Genomic DNA, 27,334 nt, shown 5'->3' with positions numbered 1-27,334 from the left:
CCCAGGTTGCTCCAAGCTCCTGTCCAACCTGGCCTTGGACACTTCCAGGGATGGGACAGCCACAGCTTCTCTGGGCAACCTGTGCCAGGGCCTCACCACCCTCATAGGGAAGAATTTCTTCCTAATATCCCATCTAACCCTGCCCTCTGTCAGTGGGAAGCCATTCCCCCTTGTCCTGTCACTTCATGGCATTGTCCAAAGTCTCTCTCCAGTTTCTTGTGGGCCCCTTCACCCATAAAAGCAGAGCAGGTGAATGATACACAGCACTGAGGGGAGAACACACAAAATAAAAACATTTCAGCAGAGCTGGGGCTTTTTTTTCTCTGCACAAGGACACGTGTAACCACAGCCCCGGGACTTTGCACCGTTACACCTCTGACTGAACCCTTCTGGCAGCTCCATCTGTTTCTACAGCATGAACAGTGACTGCAGACAGGTTAAAAGCAAGGACATGTTTTAAATCAGACTCCCCATTCCACACCACTTAAAAGGAGCACAAAGGAGATTTGCTTCCACTTCTCACTATTTTTTGTGCCCCAGTCTTCAAAAAGCCAGCACTGATTCTGGAAATGTCACTACTAAGAACAAACACTGTTTTTTATCATGACTGTGCTACCCCCCTCAGCATGCTTATAACACAGTCAAGAGGGGCTTTTCTCTTTTCTCCCCATTCAATTCTTAATTTCAAGTACAGAATAAAAAGGAAATGGGTTGAAAGCAACACTTGCCCTTGTCACTACAAACAAAACACAGGTTTGTTCAATGCCAGACCATGATTTATTGGCAGTTATTCCGAAACACGGATGATTGAATATAATAAAGATGTTTGTAAAAAAAAACCCCAAACCCAGAAAAACAAACAAGTCTCATCTTGAAATGCATCACTTGAAGGAATTGATTAAGGGGACACCGTGTGCTGGCAGTTCCTGGTGCAACTGCCGGAACAACATGGCACATTTGTTCCTTTCTTGGGTCTTGCCGAGGGTGTGGAACAGCCGGGCCTGGAAGTAGAGAACGTCTCTGAGCTGCTCTTTGCAGTCCACCTTGGCAAAGTAAGTCTTGGCTTCATTCAGATTCAAGATGGCAGATTCTAAAGCTGTGGGCAAAAGGGGGACAGGTATTTAAGACAATATCACAATAACAACTCCAAGCAATGGAGCTCAATTCTAAGGAGCCCAATTATAAATTCCTCAGCTTTTCAAAACCACTGGTGTCTTAGCAACATGGTCTTCTAGCTGGTTTCTGTTATTCAGCCTTTGCTGCAAAATATGGTGTGAAAGTGTGCAGACAAACAAGGTTCCAGCATAAACAACTGGTGAATAACTAATTCCAACTTAATTTTGTATCTGCTAACCAGGTAACACACTTTTTTAATGGTAATGGTGTAGCAGGACACCAGTATCAACACTGGCTTGCGCTTCTGAGCACAGTTTCAGTGAGGAGAATTACCCTTCACACTACCTTCAATCTTCTTTTGTGGAGAGTAGGAAGCTGCAGAAGCCACCTGACATTTGGCCACCAAGAACATGGCACAGCCTTTGTCCAGGACAGCTCCGTGGGCCAAGATGGGTTCTATTGCCATGTGCAGGATATTCAGGGCTTGTTCAGGAATGCCAAGGATCAGCTGGAAGAGAAATACTTGCTGGTGTCATACTGGAATCCACTGGTAGGAGCTTCTTCAGGGAAGTCACATCTGTTTCTAATAATACAATGCACTACAGACAAGGGTGTAGGACAATTATTATTCTTCTTGTCAACTTTTCCCCCCACAATTCTCTTTCAGATTAAACTTGTCAGCAGAAATGAGCTGCTATCTGAAATGATTGGGAATGGCTTCTCCACTGAGTCAGTGCTGACAGCCACATCTCTCAGAATAAACAATATAACTCAACTCATTGCCAGCATTATTTTTAATACACGAGGCAACCCGAACTCCTTGAAAGCCAGAATACCAGCATAAAAAATAACCAAAGAAATTAAGGCAGGACAAATTTATGCTGCTTAATTATATGCAATAACTATACCTTTCAGTGATACACACAAAACTCAACTTTTATTAACTTCCTCGAAAGCTTTTACGTTCCAAGTACGCTTCTTGAGAATCAATCATTTAATTCCAACAAGGCTGTGTTCTTAAATCTCACAGGAGTAAAAACAGCATCCAGAACCCTGGAATAAATGTTACCCTACAGCCCTGTGAAAACACAAATCAGACCTACCTGGGAGAAAGCCAAGTTGAGCACAGTTTCAGAAGCCAAGTACTGCAGGCTGTACTCCCGAGCCAGGGCGAGGGCCTGCAGCAGCACAGGCAGGGCTATGGTGTGACACGAAGATCTCCAGTACAGCTCTGCTATTGACAGCAGCACCCTGACAAAACAGAGGGAAGGAATTACAAACATTGCTGAAAGCTTGTTTCCCAAGGAATTTTTCCATCCGTAACAGTATTGGTTTTATTATTAATTACATTGCTGCACATACTATAAACTTAAATTACACCCCTAAGAGGAAATGCCACTGAGATACAAGAGATTAAACAACACTGTAACTACTCTGAAGGTTTGCACTAAGGTACAACCACACACATATTACTATTTCCTATTTACTTTAGATGTAGTGTTTCCTTTTTCCATAAATCTCTGTGGAACTTGAAGTTTACCACCTTTTAGTTTACATATTAAATATATGTAGGTTTCAATGCCACAATATTTTGAGGATTCCTCCATAGCATGATTAATAACTGAAATGATTCTGTAATCTCAAAATCACAGCAGGTAATCTGAAGACTAGTGAAGTCTGAACACAGACAAATTGAAATGGCTGATTCTAATCACTGCAAAGTGGCTTTAATACTCTGAAAATGAAACATTCTTACCTAATCACCATCTCGGTGTTCTTGGTTTTCTGGCAGTGGATCAACAATTTCTGCAGAAGTTTGTGTGCCTCTGACATTTGATTTTGGGCTTTCAATACAATGGCTTTTCTGCCGTGGTAGAAAGAAAACATCGCTCTATTTTTGTATTTTAGATACAATTCTGCTCTTCAGGACATGGTAAAACAGGTCTCTATTTTGTGACCCCTGTTTCTTGTAACTGCAGACTGGCACCTTGACAAAATGCACGCCTGGTACACACACAGGCAGGAGCAAAAACAGATCTCTCTGGTGCCAACTGGACAACTCCCAGACAGAAAGGATCAAACTCATAAAACTGCTTTAGATAGAAACCAGGGATTGCCAAAAACAAAGGCCAAAAAGACAGCAGAAGTGGGAGGCCATGCAAGCTAGAAAGCACAAGTCATTATCTGTGAGAAAAACAGGTATGAGGTAAAGCAGCTAAAATTGGCTTGAGGTAACAAGGATATGGAGCAACAGGAAAACACAAGAATAGGGAAGTCAGGGCCAACTGCACGGCAGCAGGGGATGGTACAAACACCCTGAACCAGACAGTGAGCAGAATATTTAAAGATCAGGGAATTCATGATCAGTCCAATTCCAGAAGGACAAGCATCAGGTCCCACAGCTTGAATACTGATCTCCTGGCTGACTGGCACTGGCTGCTTTTACGTGTTTTGCCTCATTGAAAATCAAGAAGGAATTGCTTTAAACAGTCAGTTGGTTTTCATACTCACCAAATGAGTTTTAACTCTATTTTTAACACGTCATTCTCATTTAGAAACAAGAACCCATTAAGGTGAGAGAAAAAAAAAATCACGTTGTTCTATTTTGTGAAAACCAGGGCACAGAGGGAGATGCTCAAGGCCTGAGCTCCTTCCCCAGCTATTTGACATAAAAATCTGCTATGTGCTCAGGTTCGAGTACAGCTACCACAGCAGATTTTAAATTGTTCTCACAACAGATCTACAACTCTAGAATAACAGCAACTTCAGCTATTCCAGTTCTTAAAATGTCTAGAGAAGCAAGAAGAAATTATTATTGCAGGACATGCTCTAAGAGAATAAGCCCTACAGGTTAGACAGCATGACTGTATTAGTTCTGGAAAGGGAAAAACATGTAAGCACACATGACTGCCAGCAATCATTCTGCTAAATTCATTATCTTCACAGGACACACTTACAAGTGTATGAAGATCCATGACTTCTTACCTGTACACACCTTCAATGCTGTTAAGTGCTGTAATTCCTGCTACAAGAGAATCTGCTACGTGATATCTGCCATCGTTCATGGCTCGCTCAAACTGTATTTTCTGATCAAACAGCATCCAAAGCTAAACAAAGAACATCCAGGAACAAGTTTTAGAAGTTGTGCCTGCTCGTTTTCTCATCCCAAGGCAGAATTTACTTTTTCTTTTCCCCTGTGGGTATTTATGTCTAGACACACCAACTCCACTGTCCAATTATTGGATTTACTAAATTACTGTCCTTGACAGAAATGCTCAGGTCTGGATTAATGTTTCAATATGGAAGCTCACCTACTTGACTGCATTTGAAGTAAAAAGGCTCTTCTAAATCATTACTAATGCTTTGATTTGTTCTGTGGTGAAAACAGAAGGACCAGACTATATTTACTGGGATCTTAAACACCCCGATGTAAATCCTATCTTACAGACTCCTGTAGTAATGTGTTTTCCAGAGTCACACAAAACCCAGCCCATTAGCCTATTCTCTCAGTTATTTCTGGATTGTAATATATCAAAATAAGGAGCACTAATTAGACAGAACTTCGAAGCTCCAAATCAATGCAGAGCATTTAATTCCTATATGTGCTCATGAAGCAGATGTATATTCCTCTGTTAATGAAATTTCTATTTAAACAGCTTTATCTTAGGAGGCTGCAATGGGAGAAATGTCTCACCAGTTTGAAAACAACAGAGGCAGCTTTTCCACAGTTTTGTAGAAAAGCTGATGCTGCACAGCCTCCCACAAGAACAGGAGCCAAGGGAAATGAGAAAATGTATAGCCCAAGGCATACAGAGGAAGAATTCTGGAGCAATGGGATTCAGATCCTACTGTATAATAGTTACATAACTTACAGGCTAAATTATGAAGATTCTACCTGTGCATGCTGACTGTTGGGAGGGAATCTTTCCTTCAGGTGTTTCAGTATTTCAGCAGCAGCTGCAAAGTACCCCTGGAACACAGAACAACACTTTGATTAATGGGCACCACTCCCCTCCCTTTCAACACAACCCTCAGGGAAACAACTTGCCAAGCAAACACCCTGCATTGTCTTTGCCCACAATGCAGACATTAAAGGCCAAATCTTGCACTCTCTGTCAGCAACACCCACAGCTCCTCTCACCAGATGACATTTTGTGCAAGTAGCCCCAGAACTCACCTGCTCTGCGTGGAGCTCAGCCAGGTGACACAACACCACAGCAAAGGACTCGGTGTTGTTCTGCTGCACGCCCACGTTCACAGCCTCCAGACTGTTCATGCTCAGCAGTGTTTGGGCTTGTTGAAGTGCCATGGTGCTTGTGCAAGAGAAACAGCTTTTAGTTTTCAAGGAGTAAACAACCACCGTTTTTAATCTACAGTTTTGTTATGACAACAGGCTGCATTTTCTGGTGAGTCAGGGGCCTTGGGAAGAAGGAAAACTTGTAAAACAACTGCTATCCAGGGATTCTGGACTGTGCAGGCACATCAAGTACTACAGACTGAAAGCTGCAGACAGTCTAAGCAAAAAGATTCTGAAAAGGGGGGCTAAGGAAAAATTTATGATCTATTTGCCACTAGTAAATGGAAACTCAATCTTTTCTTCAGCACAAGTTTTAAAGCAACACAAGAGAATGGAAATAATTGCACTGAACCTGTACTGAATCAGAGTCTGATTGCTTCATTTTAGTGCAGTGCAGAGACACAGACACTTGTTACACCTATATAAGTGCATTATGTGCTAACAAGTGCAGTGAGGTAACCCAGGGGTTCCAAACAACCCAAATACCTGCGGCCATATAATCTCCAAATGGCTGTTTTCTGTGCTGTGCTGATGTCAATGAGCTCTGACAGGCTGTGCTTCCAATGCAGCAGATCAGAATCTTTTAAGGCATCCATTAGTTTGTTGGCAGCCTTTCCTGCAAAAGCTCTTTGCTGAACCAAGGACTGTATTCCCAAGGAAGCAAGATACTGGGAAGAAGGAAAAAAACCCATACCAACAGCATTGAAAGACAACACAGCACACCAGGCTTGCAAATCACACTGGAGCAGAGTTCTAAACTAATAAAAAAATCCCCAAAAGACGTGAGGTTACTCAGCACAGACAAAGGAACACTGCTCCAGGCACTTCTTTAAATACCCACTTATGCACACCCACACATATGTGAATGTCATTTTGTTGGATGTAAAAGGTAATTTCCACTCCCCCACACAGAAATCTTACAGAGGAGGACAGGATCAGTACCTGGATTTCTCCAGTGATGGAACAGCTGTGAAAACACAGAGCCTTCCCTCCCCTTCCCCACCAAGCAGCCACATCTGTTCTCATCTCCCAAAAACAGCAGTTTAGTCCATTTTAGAACAATTCTCTTAACAAAGTAATCACAGATTTGGGAAAGACAGAACTAAACATTGACAGCCAACAGATTTAGGGCACAAACCACCAAAGGGGAAGGCAGGCTTGGAAGATTTCACAGCTGGGACAAGTAAACATGTGTTCAAAGCCCTGCCAGAGGCATCAGCACTGGGTTTCAGAGAAGGTAGAGGAATAAGAACCTCCTCAGAGCACCACATTGTGCCAAAATGGTGCCTGGGGCCAGTAGCCACAGAGTTTTTCTGCATGAAAAATAAAAAAAATTAGGAGGAAAAGCAGTGCTCTGGCATTAAAGCAACTGAACTCTGCTTTGTTAACATGAAGAGCAAAACTCGCAGAAACAGCCACATTTTGGGGTGTTAAAATAGATTTGTTGGAATTCAGTTACATATTTTGAACAGACCAGCCACAAACCCCAAATCTCTAATCACACACTCCCATCACCACATGGGTTTCTCCCAGAATGAAGTTAAGGATGGAGGAAATGGACTCACTGGCAACCCAAAGTGTAAAGATTTGTTCACAGAGTGCTCCAGCAGGACACAGCTATCGAAGATCTTCTGCTCCAGGATGTACAACCAGCTCTAGCAAGGGAAAAAATTAAAATCTCGTTGCAAATAGTCAATGGCTGCAGCACTTTTAGCTTGGCTTACTTGTTACAGAATGCACAAAATCTCACTGGAAATACAAACCACTTCAGAATTAATGATTCTGAGGAAGCTTCACTAAATGCTGCACAGCAGAATACATCAGAAGTGCAGGGTGGGACACTGGTGTGGCAGCAGCCAATGCTAGAGAGTCAGTGATGCACAGAAATCCCACTGTTCTGGTAACTGTGGAGTGCAGTACCTCAGGAGTTTGTACCATTGATGTCAATTCATTATAATGTTGATTACAGGGAAAAAACATAGAGAAATCCAAGTCTTTCCCTCTTAACTTTTCGTTTGCTCAAAAGGCAGCTGGTTACTCTTTGAGAACTCAACAGACAGGAAGAAGGAAGCTTATGAAAGACTTTGTCTGTTTAAAACATCTAAGACTAAACTTTGAGCTCAATATTGAGATCTCTGGGGTCACAACTCCTGTTTAAGAAATTAATCCCGAGCTGCAACAAAGCCATCCCACGACCCTGAAGTTTGCTGCCCTGGGTGCCCCACCTGCCAGAAACAATGTCACCCCACTGCTGAACAGCCAAATTACTGATGCCCTGGGTGAGATCCTGCTATAAGAGAAGTTCTGCAACAGTTCCCTGAGCAGAATGACTCAATCCCCCCTATTTCAGGACAGCTCTCACCAGGCAGTGCTGCAAGCAGACATGGTCGTTGGACTCCTGGGCAATCCGAATGGCTTCCTGGAGGGCAAGTTCAGCCTGCTGGCTGTGAGCAAACAGAGAGGGAGAACAGTTAGAATTCCCACAATGCTTAAGATACAGCATTCTGAGACAGAGGAACATTGATCTAAATTATGCATATGGCACTCAGAAGATAACTCTGATTTAACAGACTGCTGAGAAGGCCTGTGTTTTCCTCCTGGCACTCAGCAATACATTCTACTTGTGAGGCCAAAATGCCAACTGGAACCCCTATGTGGGCTTTCAAACCCTATACATGCCAATGTGCCAAGTTATTGTTTGAACAGGGGTTGCATTTAGTATCTGTGTAGAAATTGTTGTTGCTCTCAATTTTGCAGTGCCCTTCCCCTCTCCACTCCTTTCACATGATGCCTCCAGGCAGCAATCAATAAATGCAAACCATACATGGAGATGGGAAGGCCAGCTTTATCAACAAAATAAATGCCACTCCTATGGCATTTTTAAAAGCTCAGATGGCTTTTTTTTAATTATGCTTTTTTCCAGATCGTCAGCTCTATGTTGACTCAAATGTTAACAGAAAACCAACCACAATTCCTTGAGAATATGGCTGAAAATAGGCATCCATGTCCACTGAGGTCATGGAAATGCAGTGACTGAGAACTTAAACACCCAGGAAACAGGGACAGGACACAGACAAATGTCAGCTCTTAGATGGTTCAGTTCTTATGGAAACCAAACAAGCGTCAAAATAGAAACAAACCGAGATCCCAAGAAAATCCCGACCCAACTGTTGAACCAGAGAAAGCCCCTTTTCCTAAAGGGATTTTCGGAAGGAAAGGGGTGTGTGTGAGCACTCTGAGGTGCCCCAGGATGGCCGTGAGCTGTGTGGCACAGGGCAGCCCTCACTAGTGGCCGAAGCGGCAGTGCAGGGCCGCCAGGTTGAGGGCAGCGTAGCGCAGGCTCCGCCCGTATCCCTCGTCCCCGTTGCTCTTGCTCTCTGCTCCCGTCAGGATCAGCCGGTCAAAGTAGTGGAGGAGGCTGTGTGTGGAACTGAAGACATCCTTCACTCTGAGACTGTTCAAGTAGCTTAAATAATGCTAAAAAAAAAATGGAGAAAAACCAGCTTTAACGATACAGACGTTCAAACACAGTTTGTGTTTATAATTACTGTCTATTTTCTTACCGAGAAAGGTTGGTCAGCACCTGCAGCCATGAAATACTGCATGGCCAGAAAGCTGCAACAACACTGATACTACCTGTGCAGAATTTCTGGATAAAACTGGACAATTTCTTGGGCAAAACTGGTTGTTGTCCCTAACAGTTGGTGTCCCATAGGCCAAGATCCGGCAGTCAGAACAATCCCACCCAGTTTGAGATCTCTGCATAGGCAGAATCACAAAAGTAGAATCCCTGCATTTAAGGGTAACGTGAGAGGGGAAATGGAGGCACAACTCCCACTGTGTCTGCACTCAGGATACTTAGAAACATCAGCACTGCTTCCAAATGCTGTGCAGACAGAAAGGAAATGCTAAAATTGTGTTTTCTTTTTGGCTTTGAGACCCAGGCAGGGCAATTCCTTTATGTGAGACAAAGATAACATTGGAGAGGACTTATGGAGTTGTGAAGTCCAGCCCAGGACTATGGCAGCCCTTTCAAGGATACATGTCCAAACAGGAGCAAAAAATCCTGTCTGCTTCAGCCCAGGGAGGAAGAGTTAGAAAGGAAAGCAGGAAAGAGTTGACTGGGAACTCATGGAATTTGCTCAAGAACAAGCTGTTCAGGAATAAGGCAAGTGCTCACAGCACAGGTCTGGAAACAACCCTCAGTGGGAATTGTCTGGGTTTTCTGTATAAATTATTATTAAGCACAGATATTGCACTTAATATTGATTTTTAAACTGTGGGAATATGAGGCCTGAAATTCCTTAGAAAATGTGGGAAAGAGAAGTAAGTTTTAGGTTTAGTTAAACAAGAGTGCACTCAGTCCCACCAAAATTAAGAGGCTTATATCTGTGCATGAAGCCAGACATGCAGGGAAGCTTAATTAAGGTTTCTGTGCCTTCAGGAGTTTCAGTCTGAATTACTAAACATTTACATGCAACTTGCTCACATTTTTATCATCTGCTTATATTTCAATAGAGAATAAATTGCTCCCAAATAATCCCAGCCTAGAGATAAGAAATCCCTTTACAACCATTTTGGATAAAGAAAATGGTACTTACTGCTTCAGCAATGTCTGGATTAAATTTTAACAAGTTGTTCAATTCTTTTTGTAAAGATGCTGGAGTAAGAGCCTTTGTCTCATCATTCTTTAATAAAGAAGCCTGGAATAAAATTTGAAAAGTAAGATACGTAACTCCATCAAGAGGGTTATAAATGCATTGTGATACAGGACTGTCAGGTTGTTATCTGCTTGGAGAGAACATTAAAGGAGCTTTTGTAACAGCTCTGTCTACTGTGACACTGAAACATCAGTGTCAGTTTTATTCTGTATTAAATTATAGTGTTCACTTTCCAGAGATCAGAGAGACCAAGTCACACAAAAGCTTTTTCAAAGAACTGTTTAAAGGTACTTAAAAGAATTCTGGTGAAATTTCCCTTTGAATAATTAACACAACATATTTCTCACTGGAATTACATGTATCTTCTTACAAAAAAAAATTCAGGAAAATAAATACAACTAAATTCAGAGTTTGCTTTGGCAAGTAGTTCAATTAATAAAAAAATTGCAATAATCCAGTAACTAGAATAAGCATTACTGAATACTGAATTCCTGACATTTGTGCCCATGTGTATTTCTGCTCCATTTTGTATTTACCAGCTGGAATAATCAACAAAACTGCACATTTCACAGACATCAGATCTGAGGCGGGCAGGGAGAGCGGAAGGACCTTCCCAGAACCAAATATCAGCATATGGTGATGTCTAGATAAAACACTTTGAGCCCCAAGTGCTCACACTGAGCAACAACATGCAAGATATCAACAAATCTTTTACAGATTTAACATCGTGTCTGACACTGTGGATAAAAGTCAAGGTGAAATTCATGTTATGGAACATTTACCCCACTTTATTTAGAATTAATATACCTGCTGAGACAGAAAATACTCTGCTTGCTTCTGGGAAAGAGGACCACTGCAGGATATCTCTTCTTCCCTGGTAAGAAACGCTCTGGTTACAAACAGGGGCGAGGAAATAGAATAAGGAAAATACACTTTATCAGATACTCCACAGTTTTTGCTTTATAAAGTTTTATGAGATATTAAAGCTCAAAGCAGGACTGAAAACTGAGAAAACTTAACGAAGAGTAAAATTTACTGCATCAAAGCCAGCAATCCAAATGATTTCACACAGTTTAATTGTAATCTTCAACCTGCAGAAACCGTAGTAGACAGGAACTTTATCCTAAATACACCCTAAAAAACCCTAAAGAAAAAGAGCAGAGAGATGATTTGGGGTTGGCACATTCAACTGGATTTGCTCTGTTTTTTCCTTCTTCTGCAGATTGTCCCAGTGAAATGAAGTGGCACTTTGGCCACACGCATCACTCCAGAAAACAGCTGTTCTGCCAGAAGTTTATCCCATGGGAAAACAGTAAGTAGAGCACCCAGTCAGACCCCAAAGCTGCTGTCTGACTGCTGCTACAGCAACTCCTGCACAAGCACAGGTTTATACAAAGACAGTTTAGAAAGTACATTTTAAATGTATGGATACAGAAAATACTTTTAGGATTATTCTTGTACTTCTTTAGCAGGTGAAAACTCTCAATATTTGCTTCTTTTTGAGGTAAAGAGAGTGAGTTCTTTTATTAGGAGAGGGGTGGAGAGAGAAGCCAAAAACATTAAGCTCAACTTCTCCTTACTGAGCAAGCTTTCCTAGCTGGAAGTGACCCTCCAACAGCTTCAGCACATGACAACCAGGGGAGTCAAGCAGCAGTGGGGAAATTGTGGGCAACAACTGCCCTTCAGCCTGTGATTCCTTAAGTGAGGATGAGGCACTGCCACCTTCCATGAGCCACTGACAACAGCTACCACATGGTGGCACTAAGAAGTAGCCACACACCTCAGCCTGGGTTTAGGAGCCTTTAAAAAAATCCAGGATTGATTTCTTTAGGAGGCAGAAAAGGCTTTAGTGTGAATATATCACCTTAATGGTCCGTCGAGTTCTTCCTTCTCCATTTTCCCATCCAGCTCCTCCGGATTTGTGAGTTCCATGTCACTCTCATCAGCTCCACTCTTCTTCTCATCCCTTTGGAAGTACTGCTGAAGGGCTGTGTAAAGTTTATAGACCTGGCTGAAAGAGAGTTTGTTGTATGCCAGGATCATGTGGCGCAGGAACAGACCTGGAAAGGGAAACACCATGACCGAGAGCTTAAACCACATCGTTTCATTTCTCATTTAACAGAAATTAATGAGAAATTTCATAGAAATTAATGAGCCTCATCACAGCCTACCAAGTGATAAAACTCATTTTTTCCAAGGTGTAAATCTGGTCTTAATTTTGGTGCAAATCTCACAAATTATCTGATCACAGAAAAATTGTTAAAATCAGTAACAGCCTGACAATATGCAAAATTATTGTTAAAGATGAAACACCTGAGCAAGAGAAAAATCTTACACCTCCCCAAAAAGAAAAGCAAAGCTGTATTCTGACGAAACTACAGCAACTATAGTGATATCACAGCAAAAATAATTTATGGATAGCAATTATTTACCTACTACACTTGTTTTATGAACTTCTGGCTCTGTCCCTGTAAATGAGTCTGAAAGGTCATCAAAAAACTGCTCCATATCTTTCAGTTCTCCTTCTACCATAAGTTTTAACCTAAACAGGGAGAGAGAACAGCATTTTTTTTTAGGGTATTCATATAGACTTTAAATAAAATACTCTCCTGTTTCAGGCATAAATGAGTAAACACAGACAGAACCAAGTGGTAACTCATTCACTGGGGCCAGAAGGTTTTTATACTCGTGAGACAAATATTCAATAATAATAGTGATAATTATAAAAATAATGATGATTATAATAATAAGTAATTTTTCCCTTTTAAAATAGCTATTTTAATAAAAATAATAATTAGAAAATATGGCTACTGTAACAGAACAAATAGGAACCCAAAATTTTTTAAATTTTTTTTAATTTTAAAAATTTAAAACCTTTGATCAGATTTTTGGAACTGTTGCTGCTTCAGCGAGTTATGTGTGAGAACAGACCTCCTGTACCATAGCAACTTTAAACCTGGTGCCTTCCACGTCTGGTTTGTACCTTTCAGAATCTGCTGATGAGACGTAAGAGAAGTGCAGGAGCACAGTTTTGCCCCCAAAGCGTGACTTTTAAAACTGGACGTTTGCACGTTTCGGAGCAGTTTTTCGGTGTCAGGGCCGACACGGACAGAGCGGAGGATCCAAACGCGGCCCCGGCAGCTCCTCCCCGCCCCGCCCGGCCCCGCCCGAGGCGTTTCCCGCACCTGATGTGGACGGAGCTGGCGAGCTGCGGGCAGCACTCCTCGATGGCCGCGCGCAGCCGCGACAGCGCCATGTCGGGACCCTGCGGAGCACAGCGACATGTCGCGACAACAGGCCACGACACCACGGGCTCCCCCCCACGCTCCCTCCGCCCCAGGCCCGCCCCCGACCTGCAGCAGCGGCAGCAGCAGGCGGTTGAGGCGGCGGCGCTCCAGCAGCCCGAGCTGCGCGCCGGCGCGGCCCAGCTCGCTGAGGAGCACGAGCAGGGCCATCTTGTGCGGGGTGACCCAGTCGCGGACGCCGAACACGTTCGCGTGCACGACGCCGTTGCTCAGCATGGGGTTGAAGTACAGGCTCTCGTGCACGCTCGCCATGGCGGCGCCCGGGGGACCGCGGGGCCGGGCGCACCGCCCCCGTCGCCCGGGAGACCGCGCGCGCCCCGCCCCGCCGCCCAATCGCCGCCGCCGCTGCCGGCGCGCGCGCGACGCCGTGGCCAATCGGAGGGGCGGGAGGGGAGGAATGGGGGGAGCTGTGCGACGGCACCGGGGGGACGGTCCGGCGCTCTGAGCGCGGGAGAGACGTTCCGGGGAGAGAAGTGGCCGGGGAGAGAAGGCCTCGAGGCGTCGCCCTGGGGCTCCTTCCCCAGGGCTGCCCCGGGCTGTGGGGAGCCATGGGACGGGCTCTGAAGAGCTCTGGGACGGGCTGTGGAGAGGTATGACCACAGGCTGTGGGGAGCCGTGACCACGGGCTGTGGAGAGCCGTGGCCATGGGCTGTGAGGAGCCGTGGCCATGGGCTGTGAGGAGCCGTGGCCGTGGGCTGTGGGGAGCCGTGGCCATGGGCTGTGGGGTGGCCACAGCCCATCAGGAGTGACTGTGCACTGGAACAGGCTGCCTGGAGAGGGTGTGGAGGGGAGTGTCCTTGCAGAGAACGACTTGGGGGTGATGGGTGATGGAAGACTCAATGTGAGCTGGCAGTGAGCAACTGAATCCTGGGATACAACAAGTGGATGTGGCACTTTGCAATATGGCTGAGTTTACAAGGTGGTGAAAAGTCACAGGTTGGACTTGATGATCTTTGAGGTCTTTTCCAGCTGTAATGACTCAGTGATTCTGTGACTACCAGAGATGGCCACACTTGTACCAGGTGAGGCAGAGGTGACCACAGGCAGTGGCTTGGTGGGGCTACTGCCAATTTTAGGAGCTCTCTAAACACAGACACAGAGTCTGAGTTTAGAACAGAAACATTGTTTGTTCTACACAGGGTGCAAGATGGAGTTTTCCAGAAATCAAGCGCCCCAAGGAGTAAAAAGTTACATCTTTTATACAGTAAAATTTACATGAACCTGCCTCTCCAATACATATTCTCTCTGCTCTGACAGGAGTGTTTCCATGTTACAGATGGAGAACACCACGGAGTGAATTCACCCCTGTTTGGATTTGCAAGTTAATTGTGATGCAACAAAGACGTTTCCACACGTAAGTTTTTATTTTCTCAATAAGTTGTTTAAAGTACTTCATTAAGGCATTGTATTCCCAAAGAAAATACTCCAATTATTATAATAGTTCTCATTTTTGTAAGTGAGAGCAAAACAAAACTCAGTGTTATTATACATCTGCATGTCCCCGGGGATTTCGTTGCTCTGCTCCTGATTCATGCCTGGGGGTGGTGAGAGGGGGAGGAGGAGGCAAATCAAGCGGGGAGTAATTTTCTAGAATACATTTACATTTAAGAAACTTAACATTGTAGTTAGTTGCTGCTGGCGTAATTAATGATCGTTTCCCAGCCCTCAATGAACTCATTGAACTATGTCTGAATATGAAACCAGGGAAGTAACTCCAGCTATTATGTTACAAAGGTCAATTTGCTGACATTTCCTGAAAATAAAGCACGATGGCTTTGGGTGGAAACACGGAACTGGTGGCGTGGCTGGGCAAGGAGGGGAGGGAGATGAGATAAAGGCTGGCCTGCAGCAGCTTGTGCAGAGCTGGGAGGAGAAAGGAAATGGCAAACATCTGGTTCTGATGTTTCTGTGCAAGGCTCTGAAGCTGAAGTGTGAACTCTGCTGACAATCCTTCAGTGCGTGGTACAAAGAACACTCAAAATACACTTTTAAAGTCTATTTAAATGAGCTCAAACGCCTAAAAACCAGCCCTCCAAATTCCAAATAAGCAATGAGAGATGATGTTGGTTACATTAAATTCAAGATTAGGTAACAGAGTTGAAAAAGTCATCTTTTATCTTACCTAAAATAGCCCCTGAGTAACATCCCTGAGCTCCTCAAGCAGGAAATGGCCTCTGTCTGGGATTGGGGATCCTTCCATTTCTGTGCTGAATCTGTTGAACCAAGTCTCTGCAGCCTGAAAACCTTGTCACAGGTAGTTGCACAGTGCTGTGTGTCTCTGGTAGAAAAAGTGAATATCATAATGACAAAGTGAAAACTATAATGAGAAAGCCAGTTGTATCCTGGGTTGCATCCAAAGGAGTGTGGCCAGCAGGTCGAGGGGGGGATTCTGCCTCTCTGCTCTGCTCCTGTGAGACACCACCTGCAGTGCTGTGTCCAGCAGCGAGGCCAGAGGAGGCCACCAGGGCTGGAGCAGCTCTGCTGGGAGGAAAGGCTGAGGGAATTCGGATTGTTCAGCCTGGAGAAGGCTCTGGAGTGACCTAACTGTGGCCTTCCAGTACCTGAAGGGAGCTACAAGAAAGATGGAGACTTTTGACAAGACCTGGAGTGACAGGACAAAGGGGAATGACTTCACACTGACAGAGAGTTTGGTTAGATTAGATGTTAGGAAAAAATCTTCCCTGTGAGGGTGGGGAGGCCCTGGCACAGATTGCCCAGAAAAGCTGTGGCTGCCCCATCCCTGGAAGTGTCCAAGGCCAGGTTGGACGGGGCTTGGAGCAACCTGGGATAGTGGAAGGTGTCCCATCCACTAGAGGGGTTTGGAACTAAATGGTCTTTAAGGTCCCTTCCAACCCAAACCATTCTGTGATTCTGTGACTCCTCCTGTGGGCGTTAACATCCAACCTGAAATTAAGTTTGTCTTTTTTAACTTTACTATAAAATTTTGCAGATTGTTAAATTAAACCCAAATTAACATTCCTGGGAGGAATCCCTTCTGCACCTCTCTCTGGTGATGTGTGAAACCACGGGGGATTACGGAGCTGCAGCGAGGCACCGCCACTTGTTACTTGGTGACAGAAGTAAGTGGGACATCTCGCAGTAATAGATTGAAATCTTTTAATGCTGCTTTGGCACAACCCAGAAGGCTCAGTGAGGGCAAGTCTTTTATTAATAGAACCTCTCCAAGTGCTCCTTTTCACCCACGGAGTAGCCGGCGGAGTTAAAGATCCTCGTTTAAAAACCACCGACGTGGTTACAATTTAGGCAAATGCAGGAAAAGTGATCTCAAATCACATGTTAAGAATATGATTCATCAAGATCTGCCCAAATTAAGGCAGGAGTGGCAGGTGCAGCTGCCAGCACAGTCACCAGATCTCAGCTCTGTCAGGCCCACGTTACTCCCTAAAACATCTGTGCTTGGGAGGATTGTTTTTTGGCAAGTCCTTAACAGACAGAAAGGGAAAATGTTGGGGTTTGCTTGGTTTGGATCATCTGTGGGGCAGCTTTTACCCTGTTACAGTGACTGCATGGAGCTCTTATGCTTTAATGTAAGATTATTAACAAAAATATGTGTATAGTTTGGCAGTTCAAGGCGAATCCGAATAGACAGAGTTTAGATGACACAGAAGTTTTTAAAACCAAACTCCACTGATATTTCTGAAGGTGTCTTCAAGCAATCTCTTGCATGAGAAATGTGGGGAGTGTGCCATATCTTGTTCCAACATTGTATTCACAAGGCTTTTCTATTTTTTCAGTTGCTTTGACTAAAATTGCAAGCTATTATTGGAAAAAAATGACATTTTTATTAAGCCATGTGTGAAAGTTCAGAGCACATCTAAAGCTTGTTGAGGAGCATAAGGATTTCCAAAAAAAGGTGACCTGATTTTGAAATAAAACATGGTGTCAGTGCAAATCCAGAAGTTGGACTGTGTGAGGTACCTGCTCCTACTCCTAAAGCTGCCAGGACTGTGTCCTTCACGTGGCAATTACACACTGATTTTTTTTGACTCAGTTCTTGTATCTGACTTGCTCCAAAAATAGATCCTTTCTGCAGAAATCAGCAGACTGTATCCAACTCTTTGTAGGGGTAAATTTGATTTGTGGGCCATTTTTATTTTCAGCCACTTTTGTCTGTTCCTCTTTTTGGCAAAGGCCTGCCTTGCTCTTGGCCCTGTATGTTCTTATGTAAAGCTTTCCCAAAGCCTTGGTGGGGTTTGTACTGCTGGGGTTTCTTTAATGTAATCTTCTGGTTAAAAGCTTTTTGTTCCTACAGCCTATGGTTATTATTTTTATATATATCCCATTCACAGCCTAGGGAAAAAAAATAATGGCATCTAGAAGCTCACTGGAAGTGGATTTTTGAATAATAAACCTTCTTTTCTCGTATTTAAAGATTATCACCAAAGGGCTTGGTAGAATAAAACTGAAAGAGGTGGATTTAGGTTAGATGTTGAGAGGAAGTTCCTTACTCAGAGGGTGGGGAGGCCCTGGCACAGGTTGCCCAGAGAGGCTGTGGCTGCCCCATCCCTGGAAGTGTCCAAGGCCAGGGCTTGGAGCAACTGGGATAGGGGAAGGTCGTTAGGATTGGAAGGAACATCTGGATGTCATCCAGTCCAACCCCCCTGCCAAGGAAGGGTCACCTGGAGCAGGTGACACAGGAACATGTCCAAGTGGGTTTGGAATGTCTCCAGAGAGGGAGAATCCGTGCCCTCCCTGGGCAGCTCCAGGGTTCTGCCATCCTCCATGGAAAGAAGTTCTTCCTCATGTTGAGGTGGAACTTGTGTTTCAGTTTATGGCCATTGCTCCTCATCCTGTCACTGGGCACCACTGGAAAGGGTTTGGCACCATCCTCTGACACCCCTTGGAGGTATTTATATGGATTGCTGGGATCCCCCCTCAGCCTTCTCCAGACTAACCAGGCCCAGCTTCCCCAGTCTCTCCTCCTAAGGGAGATGCTCCAGTCCCTTCAGCATCTCTGTGGCCTCTGCTGGACCCTTTCCAGCAGAAACTTGTCTCATCCTGAGGAGCCCAGAACTGGACACAGCACTCCAGGAGCGCCTCGCCAGGGCCGAGTGGAGGGGCAGGATCACCTTGGTGCCACCATCGGAGCCACGAGCTGTCCCACTATAAGTGACACCATCGGTGCCCCCGGTCCCCACAGTCCCACCGCCGGTCCCCCGCCGGTTCTCCCCGGTCCCCACAGTCCCACCGCCGGTCCCCCCCCGCTCCCTCCGTCCCGTCCCGGCCCCGCTTGGGGCATTTCCTTGCCCCGCCCATCACCGTCTCGTCCCCTCCTCCCATTGGCCGCTCCCTCTTGCCGTTGGGGCGGCGCAGCCAATGGTCGCGCGGCGCGGCGGCGCGGCAGCCAATGGTCTGGCGGCGCGGCGGCAGGGCCCGCCCTCCGAGCGGCCGGGCGGCGGGGCCGGGAGGGGCGAGGGCGGCGGCGGAGCTGGAGCGGCGGGAGCGGCCATGAAGGTGAGGGGGGAGCCGGGAGGGTGAGGGGCTTTGTCCGGCGCGGAGAGCGCCTTTTCCTCTGCGGGGAGGGAGGGAGGGAGGGAGGAAGGAGGGGGCGAACAGCGGAGGGTGACGGGGCCGGGCCCCCCGTAGGGTGTCCGGGCCGGGCCTCCCCTCAGGCCGCGGCCACTGTCCCGCTGTGAGGGGCGGCCGCGCCGGCCCCGCCGAGCTGAGGGGCCCCCGCGGCTTGTGCTGAGTCAGCAGCCGGGCAGGGCCCGGGCTGGGCCTGTGAGGGGCACAGCGGGGGCTGCCGGACCCCGGGGCGCTCCCGAGGCTCCCGGGGCTGTCGTGCTGTCAGGGGGAAGAGCTTTGCTTGGTCTAAGGGAGAGTCAAAAGAGGAAGTTTCAGATAAAAATAATTAAAAATGCATCCCTTCCGCTGCTGTCCCGCTGCTCTCGTAGCACCCCCCGCTTGCACAGATGTGTGGGGGGACAGCGCTCGCCCTCCCGGCTCAGCTGCCTTTCTCAGCTGGAATCCTCCTCAGGACAGCCAAAAACAGCCGCAGAGAAGTGGCAACGCAGTATTTTGCCCCTGTAGGACGCACATAACGTGCGGAGAGAGAGGATACTCGATGGCAGCTGGCGAGGAGAGAATATGGAAGTGGAGAGTGGTGGGTTTGGTGCAGAAGTTGGCAGCGTTTTAACTGATTCTCAAGGGAGGGAGTTTTTGTTTTACCGTGTCTCGTTTGTGTTGTGTTGGTGCCTTTCAGCACGGTCTCGTTTCTTTTGCAGAGCAATCTGAAGAGTCTAGACTCTGTAATTCAATTATCAGTTAATGACCCGAGGGCATAGGAGGAATCCACAAGTGGTGCAGATAGGTTAAGGAGAAAATTAATGCTGCCCAGGTAGCCCTGTCTTAAACCTTAAAATGACTGAGTGGTTGGCAGTAAGATAAAGAGATTCTCTCTTTCATACTAACAACAGTCATGCGTCCAAAGTGGGTAACGAAAAGTTCCTAAAAATATATTTATTTAGTGTTGACAGTGATTACAGGCTCTGGAATAAAATAGGTCTAAGAAGCAGGTATGAAACCCTCGGGCAGGGGCTGTGGTAGCAAATATCTCATGTCCCTTTAGTCACTGAGTGTTCTGCTGCTGCCTTGACCCCCCGAAATGACCACAGTTGTGTAAGGAAATGAGTTGAATTTTGACAGACTCTTTTGGTTCATTGTTTTATTTTTCTGGTATTTGTATGTGGCTTTCTCTTAAGGTGAGAAAAAGTATTTTTCAAAAGTCCCAAGTTTTAAAACTTGGAGCTCTGATGGATTAAGTCATTGGTTTTCAGGTTCTGTTTCCGGAAAGTTAATTCCTCTTGCCTAATAAACTAGGATAATTATGTGTAATTTGTTTTATCCAGGAAAAATTAATATTGATCTGTTTTCTGTTTTTATTATTGAGAAGTAGAAAACAAGCCTTAGTTTGAGGATTGGATTTCATATAGAAATTAGTTACTACAGGAGTTACAGCACCACGTCACTGAGCTGACGTGCCTGTTCTGGTTGATTTGGGCTTCACAGCAAGAATTACAAGTCTCAAAAGCAATTATTTTTTGTCTTCGTGCTTTGGGGAAACAAAAAGAGGCTGCTCTGGAATGAAAAAGAACAACTGTTAAGGGAAAAAAGTATGAAAAAATAGTTATGTTCATAGGAAGTTGTACCCCTCAGCTTCCTTCCAGAGAGAACCTGATGTGATTGTTTACCCCTCCTTTTTTTTTTGAGCAGGTTTCAGGGAGCCACCTGACAGTGATTAAACATGTGACCTGAACAGCTTGGAGTCCAAATTCCACCTCTGAGTAGAATATGCACTTTTGATAGAGAATCCAGCACTAAAGGCTTTCAAGGATAAAAAGTAGCACTTTTTTTATGTGTCTAGGATTTTTTTTGTAGTGTTTTAAGACTGTGTGACTCAAAACTGAAATCCAGTCAAGAGACAATAAGGTCATTTAAAGTTGTTTTAGTTCTTGTTAGGCATTTTTGTAAGGCAACAAAACAAGGGGCTTCAGGGAAGTCTTGAAGAGCGTTTGCCTCTCAGTGAAACCAGACTGTAATTAGCTTCTAAGGAAGATTGGTTTTCAAGTTTAAAACCCAGGAATGTTTTTTTAGAGAGAGTTTTGTTGTGAGTCATACAGGAGCTGGATTAGTTCTGGAGCAGATCCTGCAGGGACAGCTCTGCATTAATCATGAGAAATTGCTGTTTCTGCCTCTCGGGTTTTGCCCCTCACCTACTACAGCCTGTCAGTCTCCTCCTTCCTTGCTCTGTGTCACCTCCTCAAATTCCTGACTCTTCTCGTGGGGAATTCTGCTGGAAAAGGAGTTGTGAATGTGAGCTCCCTGTGCCTGCGTTGGCCTCTCAGAGGCAAATCTTTCCCACTTTGGATTTCAGCTGGAGTGGAGCTCGTGGGGCTGTCACAGGATTCCTGGTGCTCTGGGAATTCACACCACATGCTTCTGGGATGACGACAGATGGAGTGAAGCAGCTCCTCAGTAGCAAAGTCACATCTGATGGGGGCCTTCAGATATTAATTTGCTGCTCTTGCTTCTTGATGTTTTCAGGCGGGAGCTACTTCCATGTGGGCTTCCTGCTGTGGATTGCTGAATGAAGTCATGGGGACGGGAGCAGTGCGTGGCCAGCAGGCTGGGTTTGGGGGAGGTGCTGGCCCATTCAGGTTTACACCAAGTACAGACTTCTCAGCATATCCAGCTCCAGCTGCAGCCAGCACTAACATTGTCTGCAAAGCCTGTGGACTTTCCTTCTCAGTTTTTAGGAAAAAAGTGAGTATATTTCCTATTACATTGTATTTTTACCCTATGAACTAATCTGTGGCATACTGGGAGATGAGTGTGTGTTTCTCAGAAAACGAAGGCAGAAATCCAGGGAGGGAGGAAGTGCCTTGTTCTGAGGTCACAGGAAATTACTGTCAGCCAGGATTAGGAGTTAAGAGGTCTCATGTTCATTAGTCAGTGACACGTTGGATCTGGGCTGACCTGGAAATTAACGGACTCTCATTTGTGAGATACAAATGTCTTGGCTTCAGGATCTTGAACATTAAAGCAGATCTGGTCTTGAAGATGGCACCAAACACAGTGGTTGAGTACTGGAAAAGACAAACTGCGTGGTGGAAAAGGTAAAAACTCACAATACAGTATCACAGCCTCTTTCTGGGAATTCCTAGTGCAGTTCTGGTTGTTTCCTAACCAGCTTTAGAAGCTGTTGTGGTCCAACAGCCTGTTGCTTCTTTGGGAGACAGGCAGGTGGGTTAATGCAGATAAATAAAATAGAGATTATTAGTATTATTTCTGTGTACCACAACTGTCCAGGCTCAGGGGTTATTTTGTCCCCTCAGTGACCTAATCCTCAGCAGCTCTTTCAGATGATTGTGAAGCCTCTTCCCTCCATCTGTGTGTTGTTCCCCCCCCCCCCCCGCCGTCCCAGTGTCCTGTTGATCACATGGCAGACTCTTTGTTGAATTAAGTGTTGTGTAGGGATGTTTTCTGAAGCTGATATTAATTTCCTAAAATCCTGAAAGCCTCAGAGAGTTTGGGTTTGTTCACAGCAGAAATGCTGACAATCTTGTCTATTCTAGCTTTTGTGTATTGTGAGTGTTTTGAACAAAGCTCTCTTCAGAAATGACATCTGGGCATTTGGGAGTGTTTCCCTACCATGTGATTCATCACATCCGAGGCCTGCTTTGCATTCTGGGAATCAGCTGAGGAAGAAGTTGAGAAGTTCTTTAAAGTTTGGGGATTATATTCTTTTTTCTACGCATGATAAGAGCAGCAACAGTAAATGCAGAAGTGTTTTAACAGACCATAAAATTGGTTTCAGCTTTGTTTGTTGGTTAAGCTACAACTTGAGTACTTTATTCATTTGTTTATTCTTAATGTTTTTAACTGAGATTTCATATCAGCTTCAGTATTGCCGCAGAAGCGAGGCACTGCCTTGGAGCACCTGCAAGACTCTGACAGGGCAGTTTTTGGACTTAAATCTTAAAAATTCTGTATGTCACAACTGACAGTGGAAAATCTAATAGTAAATTCCGTAGCCTGGAGAAGGAAGGAGCAGGGCCTGGATTTGTTTTCTGTGACAAACAGCTGAATGGCTGTTTTCTTTCCCTTTAGCACATGTGCTGTGACTGCAAGAAGGATTTTTGCTCCGTTTGTTCAGTCTCACAAGAGAACCTCCGGAGATGTTCCACCTGTCACTTGCTGCAAGAAACAGCCTTCCAGCGACCTCAGCTAATGAGATTGAAAGTGAAGGATCTGCGTCAGTACCTGATTCTCAGGAACATCCCAACAGACACCTGCAGGGAGAAGGAAGACCTGGTGGATCTGGTGCTGTGCCACCACGGATTGGGGTCGGAGCAGGACATGGACGCTGGCAGGTTGCACTCGTCACGCTCACAGACCTCGGGGTTTTTTACTCATCCCTTTTCCATGTCTGTATCCATGTCCAATCCAGGAGAACTTGCAAACAGAAGGGGAAGCACAGGAAGTGGAACACCTTCACGGGTACAGTAATTGCCACGTTTAATGGTGTAGCACTGGGGGGTTTGTTTTTGAAGTTCTGCATCGATTTAAAATAAAACACCAATTGGTACAGTTTGGAGGGGCAGGAAAAACACCTTTTGTATCTCACACCTGAAACCAGCAGACTACTAGGAAAGATTCCTAGTTTAGGTTAGAGGTGACTTAAACCAATACTGATTGGTAGCAATTGAAACTTCGGAATGTCATTGTCACCTGTGATCATCTTGGTATGAAGAAAAGTGTTTTACAAGGGAATAATGTGTTTTTATTCTGAATAGTTTCATTTTGTACACAGGGCCAAACGGAAACATCTGTAAATAATGAAGAAGAAGAAAGTGCAGAAGAGCAGGTGAGAGATGAACTATCCAAAGAACAGATTTTTGGCATGTGGCACCATGAAGTGTTTAGATCTCTCAGCATTTAGCCTCGTGCTCTGGTTCTTCCAGAGTTCGCCCTGTCAGGCAATGAATGTGTGCACATACTCGCTTTGAAAATAATGAAACTTTAGCCAAGCTGCTGCAGCCTCACGTAGCTCCAAATGTGGGGCTCTGAGCTTATCAGGACATTAAAACCATACAACTGGTGTGTTTCAGACCCCTGGACTGTCCAGGAAGCGAGCGAGGGCGTCGCTGTCCGACATTTCAAGCCTGGAAGACATCGAAGGGTTGAGTGTTCGGCAGCTGAAGGAAATACTGGCCTGTAACTTTGTCAACTACTCAGGATGCTGTGAGAAATGGGAACTTGTGGAAAAAGTCAGCAGACTGTACAGAGAGAGCGAGGAAAACCACAAGACACGTAGGTTTATACTTTGTTCTCACTTTCTTAAGACTGTGTGTTTTCTGGTTTCTGGTGTTTGGTTCTGCCAGCAGGACTTGGTGTCTGACTTGGAACGCCTGGAAAGTTGGTTTTAGCAGTACAAGGTGCCCCTAGAGTAGCTGAACATGGCTCTAGTGATTAAACAAAGCTTTCCAGGGTTGTGCTGGTTTTTCTGAGACTCTTTTCCAAAGCCTGGAGAGCTCAGCTTTCACGGGGAAGGTAAAATTGCACAACTGAGAACCGGTTCCTCAGAGAACATGAAACTTGGCACCTCCATGTGCTTCGCTGGGTTTCAGAGGGCATTAGCCAGAGCTGCTCCTCGGCTGTGCAGGCCAGGGCAGTTCAGCTCTGTCACTGTAGAGCAGAATTAAAAGCTACAGTGGCAAAAGTCCAAGTGGTTTGGTCTGAGTCCATGTTTCATGGCGAGGTGGTTCTGTGGCTGCAGCTCAGTGCCTGGGGTTGTTCTACTTCTGTTCCACTCAGCAGCTGGAGTCTTTCACTTGTGTGGTTACAGAATATCCACAGACCAACTCCTGCTCACACAGACAAAGCTTGAAAAAAAAAAAAATCTTTAAACTTAGGATTTTTAGTTTTTTCACCATGGTCTGATGGAACATTCAATTACTGATGAGGATGTTGGCTATTTACTACGAAACCTGACATGTTTTGTTCAGTTCTGCCACCTTTATGGCCTACTTAGGGCTTCCACTTCTTAGTCTGCTTTATTATTATTGTGTTTAATCTTCTGAGGAAAATGTTCTGCCAAACACTGAACTCTGGGACGGAAAACCAACATGCTCTGAATTTTAATCCAGCACGTTATTTCAGTCATTATATTCTGAATTGAAAATGGTTTTCTGAGTTTAAAGAATGGAGCTAAATATGGGGATGTTCACTGAGGGACTTTCAGTGCTTTTGGAGGAATAGAAACTAATTCTTAGCTGGGGATTAGAAAAACTTGTGGGGAGGGAGCAGCACAGGAGTGGAGCGTGGCTGGGCTGGAACTGCCCGGGTCCTGCAGGGCCCAGGGGCCTGACCCATCTCTGTTGGGTTTCAGAGGGTGAGAAGATGCAGCTGAACGAGGACGACGACAACCTGTGCCGGATCTGCATGGACGCGGTGATCGACTGCGTGCTGCTGGAGTGCGGCCACATGGTCACCTGCACCAAGTGCGGGAAGCGCATGAGCGAGTGCCCCATCTGCCGCCAGTACGTCGTGCGCGCCGTCCACGTCTTCAAGTCCTAAGCCAGCCCCGGCTCCCCGGGGGCAGCAGCGCCGATCCCCTGCAGCCCTCAGCTCCTTAGTTCTCAGTTAAACATGGCCAGGTTCTGGAGTTTGTGAAAGTTTTTTCTACCCCCCTCCTGCAGGGCTGGGCAGGCCGAGGCCAGGCCTGTGTGCAGGGCTGACGCTGCCCCGCTGACCCGATCACCCTGTTGTTGACTGCTGGAGTCAAAACTGTTTACAACAGTTCTTGCTCTCTTCTGAAGAATCTCCTTACGTGTTCAGCACTCGGCAAGTGGTCAGCAAACACCTCTGCTTGAGCCTGTGATAGCCTGTGGTGTTCTTAGTGCATTAGAAGCAATGAATATATCAGTTGAATATTCAGCTTTTCTCTAACTCTAGAATGTACCTGTCCCGACACGGTGCCGGGGTCGGGCATGGCTGTAGGAAGCACTGCCATGAACTGTACCTGCACAGAAGCCCTTAAGCAATCTGGCTTTGTGCTGATTGCTCCTTCTGAATGTCTGTCATGACACAATGTGCTGTCTTGGCTGTTCTCTGTCAATGTACAAAACACTCCGTCACTTTGCAGGGCTCAGGGGCTGCACAGGGCTCTGCCAGGTGGGCTCCAAAAACCAGTTACTGGGTGGTTTTGGGTTTAGGAAGAAAATATATTTTTTAAAAGGGGTATTCTAGCAAACCATATTAGTGTGGTCCTTAATCCGCTCATGCCTGTTGTAACTATTACTCTGTGATGATTGTATTCCATGTGCCGACAGCCTGTTACTGTGAACACTGATCAGGGTCACCACCTCCTGCTGCTAACGTGGAATGTGTGGCATTACTAACCTTAACTGGGGAGGGGGCAGTTGGGAGCAGGGAAGGGAAACAGGTTTTGTTTAAAAACCTCCTGTTCAGAGACTTTCACCCAAGGCTGAGTCACCAAAACCAGCTTCCCAGGGGCTGCTGGGGGCCCTGTGTTGCTGCCAGCCCTTGGCCCAGGGCTCAGCTGGGCTTTGTACCATCAGCACAGGTACAGGTCCTCTTGGAGCAGGAATTGTGGTGGTCCTTGTAGGATATCTGTGAGTGATGACCTGGGGAAGAGAAGGGCAAGGGTAGCTCTTCTTGGGGATCTATGAGGATCCCTGTGGCCAAGCTTGGCCATGACAGACTGGTTAAGTTCTCTGTAAAAAAAAAAAGAGGTGAAGAAGGACCCTGTCTCTTCAGTACAGTTATTCTTTGAGTTGATTAACATAGGAACAGTTTCTGTTTTGATTTGCCATGTGCCAGCAAAGTACCAGAGTCAGGGCTGGGCTTTGCTAGAACTGTAGGACCTGAGGACTTGTCCCTCTGCTGCACTGGCACTGGCTCTGCTTTTTGTGAACAGTTAAGTTGGCGTGAAAGAGAGAAAGTTGCTCCTTCTCACACCAAACACAGCTCCAAGCTCTGCTGGGTATTTTTCAGAAGGGAGCAAACCTCTCAATGGCTTTATTTTTTAGAAGTAACTTTTTAATGGTACTTAATTCCTGGAGTCTGTCCAGCAGGGGGGCTAATGAAGACAGACATGCCCTCGGTGTTATTTCCATGCTGCTCATTAGCCACTCAAGCTTAATAAAGATTGGTGATGGGCTCCACCAGCCTCTGTCTCTTTTTTTTAACCAGCCCTGGAAGTGGTGATTACTCTGCTCAGGCTTTAATGCTTGAGATGTCAGTGCTCCTCAAGCTCACCCTGGGCAGGTCCCTGCTGGGGGAATGCAGAAGTGGATGTTTTGCTGCTTCCTCAGTAAAAAAGGCTTGGAATATTCTCACTTAGAGAACAGGACAAAGACCACACACTCACTGCAGCCACTCCCCACCCCGGACAGCCCCAGCTCACCTTC

At 45.7% G+C, this 27,334-nt stretch overlaps 2 protein-coding genes and 1 long non-coding RNA gene across 8 annotated transcripts; 2 read left to right on the top strand and 1 right to left on the bottom strand.

Moving 5' to 3' along the window:
• Positions 1 to 758: 758 nt before the first annotated feature.
• Positions 759 to 13,692, bottom strand: ANAPC5 (anaphase promoting complex subunit 5). Of its 4 annotated transcripts, none has more exons than XM_051785808.1 (17): positions 13,428 to 13,692; positions 13,260 to 13,339; positions 12,507 to 12,616; positions 11,939 to 12,134; positions 10,882 to 10,948; positions 10,015 to 10,116; positions 8,700 to 8,890; positions 7,776 to 7,857; positions 6,979 to 7,068; positions 5,900 to 6,081; positions 5,294 to 5,429; positions 5,012 to 5,086; positions 4,102 to 4,223; positions 2,873 to 2,980; positions 2,220 to 2,367; positions 1,462 to 1,624; positions 759 to 1,096 (listed from the first exon to the last, which is right to left on the bottom strand). In XM_051785808.1, exons 1-17 carry the CDS (start codon positions 13,629 to 13,631, stop codon positions 882 to 884), a joined length of 2,271 nt encoding a protein of 756 aa, XP_051641768.1. In that variant the 5' UTR covers positions 13,632 to 13,692; the 3' UTR covers positions 759 to 881. The 4 variants fall into 4 exon arrangements, with proteins under 4 accessions (XP_051641768.1, XP_051641766.1, XP_051641770.1 ...); XM_051785806.1 differs by having other exon boundaries at positions 10,882 to 10,963; positions 13,428 to 13,672; XM_051785810.1 differs by lacking the exon at positions 13,260 to 13,339 and having other exon boundaries at positions 10,882 to 10,963; positions 13,428 to 13,446.
• A 50-nt stretch (positions 13,693 to 13,742) lies between these two features.
• LOC127470376 (uncharacterized) lies at positions 13,743 to 18,281 on the top strand. 3 transcript variants are annotated; one of them, XR_007904277.1, is made up of 5 exons: positions 13,743 to 13,969; positions 14,637 to 14,733; positions 15,544 to 15,633; positions 16,330 to 16,459; positions 17,135 to 18,281. It is a non-coding gene; the product is annotated as an uncharacterized LOC127470376 (long non-coding RNA). The 3 variants fall into 3 exon arrangements; XR_007904276.1 differs by having other exon boundaries at positions 13,753 to 13,969; positions 16,330 to 18,281; XR_007904278.1 differs by lacking the exon at positions 15,544 to 15,633 and having other exon boundaries at positions 13,765 to 13,969; positions 16,330 to 18,281.
• A 476-nt stretch (positions 18,282 to 18,757) lies between these two features.
• RNF34 (ring finger protein 34) lies at positions 18,758 to 26,308 on the top strand. Its single transcript, XM_051785817.1, has 6 exons — positions 18,758 to 18,854; positions 21,444 to 21,662; positions 23,010 to 23,399; positions 23,713 to 23,766; positions 24,011 to 24,212; positions 25,291 to 26,308. The coding sequence occupies exons 1-6, from the start codon at positions 18,849 to 18,851 to the stop codon at positions 25,476 to 25,478; spliced, it is 1,059 nt and encodes a 352-aa protein (XP_051641777.1). The 5' UTR covers positions 18,758 to 18,848; the 3' UTR covers positions 25,479 to 26,308.
• Positions 26,309 to 27,334: the final 1,026 nt, after the last annotated feature.

This window comes from Manacus candei, unplaced genomic scaffold (genome assembly GCF_025592945.1).
Source record: "Manacus candei isolate 608988 ecotype Guabito, Panama unplaced genomic scaffold, ASM2559294v1 h1tg000020l, whole genome shotgun sequence".
Lineage (NCBI taxonomy): Eukaryota > Metazoa > Chordata > Aves > Passeriformes > Pipridae > Manacus > Manacus candei.
Note: the sequence above shows the minus strand (reverse complement) of the source record. Positions and strands in the feature narration are given on the sequence as shown.

Coding starts and splice junctions, on each gene's coding strand:
- ANAPC5 (XM_051785806.1), bottom strand. CDS start 13,631: ATGGCGAGCGTGCACGAGAGCCTGTACTTCAACCCCATGCTGAGCAAC. Junction 8,891..10,014: donor ATCCAGACATTGCTGAAGCA/GTAAGTACCATT, acceptor TTTTTTTTTTAG/CATTATTTAAGCTACTTGAA. Junction 1,097..1,461: donor TCCACAAAAGAAGATTGAAG/GTAGTGTGAAGG, acceptor TTTTGCCCACAG/CTTTAGAATCTGCCATCTTG.
- RNF34 (XM_051785817.1), top strand. Junction 21,663..23,009: donor TCTCAGTTTTTAGGAAAAAA/GTGAGTATATTT, acceptor CTTTCCCTTTAG/CACATGTGCTGTGACTGCAA. Junction 23,767..24,010: donor AAGAAAGTGCAGAAGAGCAG/GTGAGAGATGAA, acceptor GGTGTGTTTCAG/ACCCCTGGACTGTCCAGGAA.